Below are 10,350 nucleotides of genomic sequence, written 5' to 3' on the forward strand. Positions count from 1 at the left end.
CATTTGATCATAGATCACATTCACACGCTGGAATTTGAAGTAATGAAGTTTTAACTCCTAGTATGGATTCTACTACTTTGTGCAGTGGTAAACTGGTTCTTAAATTGTTTTTAGTTATTTACAACTTTTCAACATATAGTTACAGTGCCAGTGTACAGTAAAGATTTACTGTATTCTTATTGACTTGTAGTATATCTATAGTAGCTCGCCTACCACACAGAACTGATATAAGAATTGGAACACATAATATACGACAGTAGGCAATACAACAACTTTGCTTAATATCCACACGACCACACCTATATAGAATTAAACACATGCACATCAAGCTACATCTTCCTAATTATTTTTATGTATGTGCAATTTTTGTTATTACTGAGGTATTAAATTTTGAACCGAGTTTTGACATATTGGCAACTGTTGTGGCGGCGGAAGAGAAGTAAATGTTGACATACACAAAGCAAAACTTACCACAATCGTTCCAAAGTTGAAAAACAAATGCCAGAGTGCGTTCTCATCAGTATAAGGTCCAATCCCATAAACATAAACAATCCTTCCTTCCGCCTGTGCAGAAGCTTCAGCAGCTCGATCATGGTTACCCCCTCCACCATAATTCTGGTTGCCTCCAAATGACCCATAACCCATACCACCCCCATAGTTGTTCATGTTGTTTCCATAGCCGGGTCCACCGAACCCACCGCCACCACCCCCAAACCCACTGTTGCCGTACCCAGCATTGTAATTTCCTCCCCCAAAGTTGTTCCCACCCCCAACACCAAAGCCGCTGTTGTTGTTACCACTAAAATTAAAAAAGGATAAAGTGAAAGTTTACTTCAAAACTTGCCAGGAGCAGTTTAAAACGCTTTATATATTACCCTAAATACTTTTAGATTACACCAACAGCATAAAATTAAAGATAAAGTAACTGTTTTTCAAAATTTGCCTGAAGCAATTTAAATCCCTTTTATAATACCCTAAACACTTATAGATTATACCAATAATATGAAATTGAAAATATAGATACAAACATAGAAAAAAATAACAAATCACAAGGGCACAGAGGTTGCTCCCTGGCCCTACAGTTTATTAAATCCATTAAGCCACTATACAATAGCCAATATCTTAAATATTATTAGATCATAACAATAATAGGTAACACAGACACACATAGGGACATACCCTCGACCAGACATTGGTGAATATCGACCACGAATTCCCTTCAACCCACGACCCCTCATAGGACCACCTCCAGTCTTGCCTTGGTAGTTGCCACCCTGGATAATAGTATTATTTATAAATACTGATTTTGTATCATACACTAACAAAATCACATACACTATAAATAAGTATGGTTTTTCAAATTAGGTCTGTGCAGTAGCAGCTTGGTGTCTGGGTGTTTGGACACATGCACCAAACTTGGGGTGGCAGCTTCTGACAGGCATACCACTATGTAATTTTCGCATTGCAAGAACGCATGCGACAGGGTAGACAGTAGCTAGTAAAAGGCAGATAAACCCTGCAATTTGACTACAATGATAGCTCTGGGTGGGATTCACACCGAAAAATACTCCCACACAAAATTGGGAGAAAAACAAGTAAGCAAACAGTGTAACAAACCTGAAAAGAATCTGGAACTTTCTGGTCGGTTTTTGCAAACTTTACCACCAATGGAGATGTGCTGGCTTGTGAGAATACAGCACCATTCAATGCCTGTGTTTACATTAACAATAACGGTGTCATGTTTTATGTATTACTAAAACATGGGGTGACATTGCTAAAATGCAGTTAATCCCATAGTTGCAAAACATCAGGGACCTCACTGATTAATGTGGCGAATAAAGTATACTTTGCATGTTGTATAGACTAGTAATACTACTAAGAAAAGGGTAAAAACCATGTTAAGGTGTAAAATTGGGCTTCTCAAACACATACAATTGATTCAAACATTGTTTACATTTCACCACAGTCATCCAACCCTCATAACGTTACACCTATAATTAACAATATAATAGAAACTTGTCCCTAATAGACATGTAATGAGTCGATGACTAACAAAAAAGTTAACTTTAAACAGTACACACCTTTATAGCAGCCATAGCTTCATCTTTGGTGTTAAATAAAACAAATCCGATACCAGAGCACAAGTTTGTGTTTTTGTCCTTCAATACCCTGGTTTGAATAATGGTGCCTGGAAGGTATTAGATAAATTTAAACAGTAACACTTTTAAGACATTATAATCCAGGAAAAACATGAACTATATTGTACATGAAATTGTCATAATCTACTCTAAATCACTTTTTAATAAAAAAAATAATGTATTAGTCCCCTTTTAAAAAATACAACAAAATTGGTAAATTCTATTCTCCAATAAAATTTTATTAAAGATAAAAAGACTTAAAATTACCATAAGAAGAAAATCTTTGTTTCAATGATTCCTCTGATGTGTCTGGATTCAAACCAGCCACGTAAAGATTGATGTTCTTTGAATCAGCACCAGCAGGTTTGGAAAATGCAACTTTGATTGTTTTATGTTGAATAGGGTGGCCATTCAACTGCTGGATTGCTTTGTCAGCATCTTCAGGCTTGACATAATCAACAAAGCCATAGCCAAAACTAAAAACAAAAGTGTGTGGTTGAAATTTCGGGATAAATAATAATCAAGGGGGAATGGTAAAACTGTTTCATTTTACCAGTGTCATTTTTAACACCATAAACAACTATCTAAAGGCATGCTTTCTATAATAATGTTTGTACATAATAAAAGTGAAAACCGAATCAAGTGTACATGTGCAAATTACCTGTAACCACTTTGCTTATCTCGTATAATCCTTGCAGAAGTCACAGCACCCACGTTGTTGAATAATTGATAGAACTCCTGATCGGACAAAGTTTGTGGAAGATAGTTCACAATAAGGTTGGTCTGTGCCTGATTAGTTGATGTTGTTGTTGTTGTTGTCATGCCGTATGTGGTGGAGGCTATGTTCTGGATCTGTTGGATCTGACCGCCATCTCCAACCATGTTTTGCTGACCCATTTGTCCCACCTGCCCCATTTGGTTCTGTTGTGGCATTTGGTTGACTTGACCCATTTGTCCCATTTGTGTGGTTTGGCCCATTTGACCGTTTTGGCCCATCTGGTTCATCTGCATCATAGGATTCATATTCATGTTATCTCGCTGTTGGGGCCACAGAAAGAGAATGGAAAGGCACCCTGTTAAATTAAAGATGTAGAATCACATGCATTCTAATATTTTTCATAATTCAATGAAAAAAAAAGGATTTAAATTGCGAAATTGGGCAAATATTAAAAATAAAATGCGGTCCAAAATATATTTAATAACGTCTGTATAAGTTTAAAAAAAAAACACTAAAACAATTTATAAATATAAAAAAATCGTAAAAAAGGAAAAATGGAACAAAAACTAAAAAAGTCCAAAAACTCACGACAAAATGCAAATATCGATGTATGAAATCGCAAATAGAAAATTGAAAAAATCAGCTGGTATTGATCGATGCCAAAGATGAATTAGATCGTTATTATTCCTGTAAAAACTGCGCTAACTGTGAAAAAGGAGAAAAATAAAGTTTGCTGGAAAAATAAAAATTTAGAATGTTATGCGGTACAACAAAAACAGTACATATGCAGTACAATACATTGACACTTTGATAAAAAAGTGGGACCTATTTTATTGTAAATGCAATCAATATAAGGAACATGTAAATAATTATTATTTGTACATAAAGCGGATAGAGGTGGAGTCTGCAGTGTTAAGGTATAGAGTGGATTTAATGTTACATAACACTTACCATTAATTTTTCAATTTCAACGTTTAACAGATCACGTTTCAGTTAGCAATTACGAAGTACAATAGCGTAACGTAAATGTCTTCGTACAACCTGTAATATGAAACATAAATTACTAACAAGTAACGGCGTCAACAAAAATCCTTTTTCTGACTATTTCTTACGAAAACCGCCACACTGAACATTACCTTATATTTATAAATACCGCGAAACTAAAATACCCTACACGCGCCGCAATTGCTTTTTCGCTTTTGTGGAAGCCATGGATGACCCTTTGTCCGCCATCTTTGATCTCGGTAATTAGACTGGGGAGTTAATACAAAAAAGCGTGGCTGCATTCCAAATCTTCAGCATGGTAAAGATCAATGTATTAAAATAGGTATAGAAGCAACGCTTATAGATATACATATATATAAGCGTTGATATAAGCGTTGCTATTAGCAAAGTTAGTATAGACCAAGTTAGGAAACGGATTGTAAAACAACGAGTCTTGTTATCCATTGTCGCGCGTCTATGACGTCATAGACGCCACCATTACGGAGCCCACGGCATAGCATTTTGTCATTGCTGGGTGCTGTTTTTCGTTTAAATATTGCGATTTTTTAAAAACCAAGCACTTCTGCACGTAAAAATGGCTTTCTACAAATGTTATATCTTATCACAATAGTAAACCTCACAAAAATTAACAGCTTTTATTGAACACTCAATCAATTAAAAAGTAAAAAAAAACAGAAAACATCAAGTTTACTAACCAAAAACAAAAAAGAACATGTTTAAAATATAAAAATACAAACAAAAACGCATAACATTACCATAAACTGGTGTATCTAGCTGCAGTTTTGCATGTAAATTGCCGTGATTTTACTTTTGGGCTCACAAACTTACCCGGCAACGAAACTTAAGGTATCTGTGTAAAATTTGCCTAATATCGAAGTGACATTAAGGAAAACAAGACTGAGTTACTATTTTTGGTCCTTTGCTTGAATTAGTAAGCTACCTTTTCTGCGTTACGGGTCTTTATGAAATCGGAAAACGCGAACACTTTATCTGCTAGTACTAAAGCAGTTTGGAGCTGCATGTCCACTCATGTTGGATTATAAATGTAGTAAAGAATGGCTGTGTAGATTCGTAGGTATGATCATATACTATTATGTATAAACTAAGCTGATTGCTGCTAGTTTTAATCGCCAAGTAAAGTACCCTGTTAAACCACACTGTACACCGAAAACCAGTCAAAATATTAATTTACTTCACCTTAATTCCTAGATTTAATATTATATAACAAGATTTGTATTAGAAATTATATTTTAAATGTTAAAACAACCGCTATACGTGTTTTCTAGCTTTATATCGTTTACAAGAACCAAATGAACACATGCCGACCATGCATTTGTATAGGCGATTCACGCTCTGTGGGCTCCGTAATGGCAGACACGAGCACCGTTTCCTAACTTGGTCTATACTAACTTTGGCTATTAGTTATAAAACTACTATATTTTTATTTATGCGAGCACTTCTATGATCGAAACTGCATATTATATGAAGCAATTGACTTTTATAACCGGTGAGATCACTACAGGTAATTACCCCTTCTCTTAAAAACCTGTTAAATTTATCCAGCATTAGCTATTCTTATACATAAATTAAACTCTTAGTTGGAAACAAGGTTGTGTGGAAGCCTGGATTAATGGTATTCATGTCACATGGTGCGACTGACTGACTTTAATGTTTAATCAGGAAAATTAAGTTAATAATTGAATAAACGTAACCAACTTATTGAAATCAATTTTTTAATCAACTAAGTGTAACTTCTATTTTTCTCTCGCCTGACAGGCGTTAGTCGTTATACACAGGTGTTCTGTACTAAACACCTTGTGCTCACTTACGAGTTCGAACGCATGTAAATTTGTGGGTATTTGTTTCTTTTATTTTTGTTTATTTTTGAGTACAGCTGACGTTAAGACGGTCCACGAGGAAAATTTGGTTGGAACAATTGGCGTTAACAGTCTTGCCCAAGGACACCGCCCACTATGGTAGCAGCGATCAACTAGCCTTGGGGTCGCCTATAACTAGGCAGGCGCGACAACGATTGTGCCACGGCGCCGGTATATTAACTACATTAAACAACAACTTTATATAATACATTGGGTACAAAAATATTCTGCATAACATCGTCATTAAACTAATTGTTTATTGCTAGTGAAGTAAGATTTTTGATCGTCGACAAAAACACATCTCTAGTCGGCAGCATTTCTTTCCTATAGTAATACAGCAGTAAGTGTATTAATTAAGTGCTTCGTGTTATATAAAAATTGTGTTAACTGGTGAAAAAATCTACAATGATAAAACAGCTAGACATCAAGGGTCGCATTTATGGTCGTCATTTAAAACAGAAAGAAATTCTTTCGTTTGAGAACAGTAATGATCGATTCGGTTAGGCGGTTCTTTATAAAGATCAAGAATTGCAATGGAGCATAGATAACTGTCTCCGTAACCATCCTCCACGCAGAAAGAACCGTTCTGTTGGTTACTATCATCAACTTCACGCAGCTTGGAAAATGAAATAATCAGTGAGCAGCAGGTAAAGGCACGAGCTATGGTATAGCGACGTAGGGAATCGGCATAAGATTCTAATTGTCGCAATTTGCTACTCGATGACTGGTTATCCAGAGTAGAATCGCTATTGTGGCCAGGCAAGGTGGCAGCGCGTCGCCAAACATCAGTATTGTATGGCAAGTTTAATGAGAGCAATGCTGCATCTTTTTCGTTGGCTGATATGTACGCTTGAATTTCGTCGTTCATTCTCTGAACCTCCGATAAAGGTACGTCACACATGTTTTTCACTGCCGAGAGAAAATCTAAAATGCACATACCATTTTCTTCCTCTGTATCGCATTCGGAACCGTTCGGCACTGCATTACATTCGGAACAGTTCTGCTCGGCAACAATTCCATCTTTCCGACGGCAGTGCACAGACACGCTCGATCGGGACTTCAACAATGGCCGTTGCGCAATCTTTTGCCTCAGGCTCCGGCCAACCAAGTTCAAAAACGCTGAAGTGCCACCTCGGCCAAAAATCGGAGACACGTTTTCTTCAAAGAAGTCGCCGCACCTCGCATTACGAGATGCGGCAAGAGACTGGGAAAATATGATGTCATCATTACGACGCACGGATAAGTGCCTTTGAGGGCATGCAATCATATCTCGCAATGCTCGCTGTATTCGTGCACTGTCATGAGAGAACAAATCAAACGGGCAATACATTGACTGTTCAGCAGCACCAGGCTTGCGTTCAAGCGAAACCTTTCTACTACAAGAAAGGCACATACCGCGTGAGCCATTACGTTCGTTTAGAGAGGTAGGAATGTAACAGCTTTTAGGTCTGAGTTCCACGCTAATAATGGGTGAGTTATCTTCGTTAAGTAATCGGTGGTCACGCGGGGTTACACTTTGAGGTAAACAGCTTCTGCAGAAATCAGGCATCAGTAAAGCATGTGTCGCCGACTCGTCAAGGTTAACTCTACCGTTTAATTCGGCGGGTCTGTTGTGAGATATCACGGCCGAGAGTTTATCTAAAAGTTGCGGCGACACATAGAGTTGTTCAGCTTTATAATGAACATTTAATCCATCCAGCAGCTTGTAGACAACATTCACTAAGTAATCCATTTCTGCCGAGCCGAAATCCTCGTTTCGCGTTGGCACTGAAGCGTGCCTTTTACGCCTGGCCAATTTCCTGATACGGAGCACTTGATTGGATTTTGAATTGGAGAATACGACATTGTTGTTTCCCTCCACGCGGTAAATCCATTCTGATTCCTCGGCCATTAAGTTGTACAATTACTTTTTAGTTGTCCTACAGTAACAATACTTCAGATAAGAAACTACTACCGCGCCTACACTACAGAACTCTGCAATACAAACAACCGGCGCTAAAGAATGCGCTTGCTTTGTATTTAGGTACTTAACTTGAGCTGCTGTCTTTCTTTCAAATGGTCATAAAATAGTTATAGGCGTGTTGCGTTAGTCATTTCGCACTTATATATAGATGCTTATCTAAATGTACTCGATGCGTATATTTCGTTGGTGTTACTCACCTTGCAACTACTAAGTTTCTGGGCGAGATTCTGGTTGGTATAGTTCATAACGCAGTGATATCTCCGCACGGCAGCTATTCTAGCACGCGCCAGCCAGAACTTCCTGTTGCTCTTTCAAAGCAGGCAGTACCTCTACAATTAGGCCCTCCAGTAACACATAATAGCCTTCTATTTTTCACTTTTTAATGACTGCTGCGTCATGCTTCAAAGAACATGCAACAGCTTTCCTTATACACTTTCCCTGTTAGTGCGGTTTCTGCACAGAACATCTAAATCTTTACACAGTTTGTTTATTCCATGAATAATGGATGATTCGTTGGCAGTCCCAGTGTTATCACACGTACTAAGCGTGACCATCGAAGAAATTCGAGCCAACGAACACCACATAAGGTAACACCACTCAAGGCGTAATTGTACAAAGCTGCTGAACGACAACCATTTTCTACGTGAAGCTATGTCTTTTAAATAGTGACGAGCGGAAATTACGTCATAATATTACAGCCGTCGGTTATGCGTAGCAGCCGAAACAGCTTTGCGTCGGTGATAAAAAAAACATTTTAAAATATATTGTACTTCAGAAATATTTATGTTATCAACAATATAAAATTGTTAATACAAGTTTATAATTATTTTTACAACTACAAACTGAACATATTTTAGGTTAACTTAATACAATCCGCAATCATGTGCTGGCCGGGCAGCTAACAAACAATGCTATACAGTATATACAAAACCTCTGGCTGATAAGGCCCCCATAACAATTGAAGCCAACTGCAGCTGCCTGTTATAGGAAGTAAACTTTAAACAATTGCCAAACAAAATTCCTGCGCTCTTTTACAGAGAAAACGTGTATAAGTCGACTTATATAGGTCTACTAAACATCATCAATGAAGACGCGCAATTATAGCTTGTGTGTAATGATAACAAAGAATGACGCCACGACGCCACTTTGACATTAAAACATTAGCCTATGTTCTTACGACACCCGCTACCTTATAACGATAATTAGATTAACGGCAAGCATAATGTCACGTTTGGTGATTATTGATGACAGAGTGGTATATTATATGCGTCGTTCCTTTCCGTTTAAATGTGTTATACATTACGTTGCATTGTTGTGATGGTATAACATTTCACGTCATTTGTGATTCAGCAATACTTAATATTTGTCATGTCGCCACAGATGCTATGACACACGTTGTAAAATGTAAATAAACGAAAGTGCATTGTGCAAGGAAGCACTGTCAACAAACGATTTAGTTGGGCATTGTCTACTCGTCCCTAGTCTATTTTTTTTTCAAAGGACCTCAATCGTTTCTGCACACCCTTAACTTTATAAGAAGAACCTTAATCCGCACAACCCCCAAAACGTTCTCAGAAGGCCTTAAACACTTCTGCACATCCCATAAACTTGTCAGTATTCGTGCGAAACACCTGAACAATCTGTAAAGTGTTTTTAAGAGAAGGTAGGATCTTTAACTAGAATTTGGTTCCTAATTCAGTATCGCTAGAATTTGCGAGTGCCCTTAAAAAGTTTCGACATTGTTCGGATTTTTCTTTTTTTATGTTCTACCTGCACCCCATTAAATAAAAAATAAAATACATGTTCACCCAAGCGTGAAGGACGGCTGCCGCATTAAATTTTTACGCTAACACCATTTCACCTCACTAAGCAAACTGTACTGATTGGTACTGTACTTATTGGCGTGTAAATTAATGTTTTCATTACCCTTTTTTAATTAGATCGGTACTACAGTATTTGCTAACATTTCTACCTCCAAAAATTTGGAAAAAAAAATAATAAAAAGCGTGTGCTTATTACGTACAGTTTGCTGTTCGTTTTTAAACACAAACAGATATAAAGTATTTGCGTTTCGAGAAGTTTGTTGCCTATTTAACCATTTATTTCTCTATTTAGTTTTTTATAGTTGGCAAGTAACGTCAAATTTGTTTAAAATTATCATGGTTGTTCCTTGGCGTCAAGCTGGTCTCACGTAAGTTACCTCCCAAAAGCGATCAAAATTCTCATCAAGTGAATGTTTAAACCAATTAAACGTACATGCTTTAATATCAGATACATCCGATATTCACGAATCTGCGCGCAAGCTGTCAGGCAAGCACTAAAGCCTGAATTCCAAGATGCAGCCAAAATGAGGGACCAGAGATCCGTGCTAACTCGGAAATGGGAAAACGGAAAACCAATTGGAACCTTCCCAAAAACAGCCTGTGAGTAAAAAGTATAGCCATGCCCTGTGCTTCACATTCTCTTACATGTTAATTTATCTTTTGCAGAATGAATTCAGATAGCTGCTTTCCTCATTTTCTATTCAAACTGTTCCTTTGCTTTGAAACAAATTAAATAAAAGTGGCCATTTAACATGCTTTTGTATGAACTTGTTTTAACAGACAGCTTTGATCAACAAAAAGTTAATACTGCCGTATGTAGACAGCA

General features: G+C 37.3%; 2 protein-coding genes and 1 long non-coding RNA gene across 6 annotated transcripts in view; 1 reads left to right on the forward strand and 2 right to left on the reverse strand.

Moving 5' to 3' along the window:
• Window positions 1–3,983, reverse strand: part of LOC100185490 (ELAV-like protein 3) — a 5,086-nt gene extending 1,103 nt beyond the window's left edge. The window contains exons 1-8 of one of the 4 annotated variants that reach the window (XM_009859753.3): window positions 3,808–3,983; window positions 3,445–3,561; window positions 2,800–3,211; window positions 2,406–2,614; window positions 2,082–2,188; window positions 1,618–1,710; window positions 1,180–1,274; window positions 472–799 (exon numbers count right to left, since the gene is read on the reverse strand). In XM_009859753.3, coding sequence (XP_009858055.1) covers window positions 472–799; window positions 1,180–1,274; window positions 1,618–1,710; window positions 2,082–2,188; window positions 2,406–2,614; window positions 2,800–3,167 — 1,200 coding nt within the window. In that variant the 5' untranslated portion in view covers window positions 3,168–3,211; window positions 3,445–3,561; window positions 3,808–3,983. The remainder of the gene's footprint in view (window positions 1–471; window positions 800–1,179; window positions 1,275–1,617; window positions 1,711–2,081; window positions 2,189–2,405; window positions 2,615–2,799; window positions 3,212–3,444; window positions 3,562–3,807) is intronic. The other 3 variants (XM_018811288.2, XM_018811287.2, XM_026833956.1) reach the window with 3 other exon arrangements.
• Window positions 3,984–6,162: 2,179 nt separating this feature from the next.
• Window positions 6,163–8,166, reverse strand: LOC100183126. Its single transcript, XM_002119831.4, has 2 exons — window positions 7,899–8,166; window positions 6,163–7,712 (listed from the first exon to the last, which is right to left on the reverse strand). The coding sequence occupies exon 2, from the start codon at window positions 7,627–7,629 to the stop codon at window positions 6,163–6,165; it is 1,467 nt and encodes a 488-aa protein (XP_002119867.1). The 5' UTR covers window positions 7,630–7,712; window positions 7,899–8,166.
• Window positions 8,167–9,722: 1,556 nt separating this feature from the next.
• On the forward strand, window positions 9,723–10,279 carry LOC108949304. Its single transcript, XR_001974656.2, has 3 exons — window positions 9,723–9,892; window positions 9,973–10,124; window positions 10,191–10,279. It is a non-coding gene; the product is annotated as an uncharacterized LOC108949304 (long non-coding RNA).
• Window positions 10,280–10,350: the final 71 nt, after the last annotated feature.

The sequence above is a fragment of the Ciona intestinalis genome, chromosome 3, assembly GCF_000224145.3.
Source record: "Ciona intestinalis chromosome 3, KH, whole genome shotgun sequence".
NCBI lineage: Eukaryota > Metazoa > Chordata > Ascidiacea > Phlebobranchia > Cionidae > Ciona > Ciona intestinalis.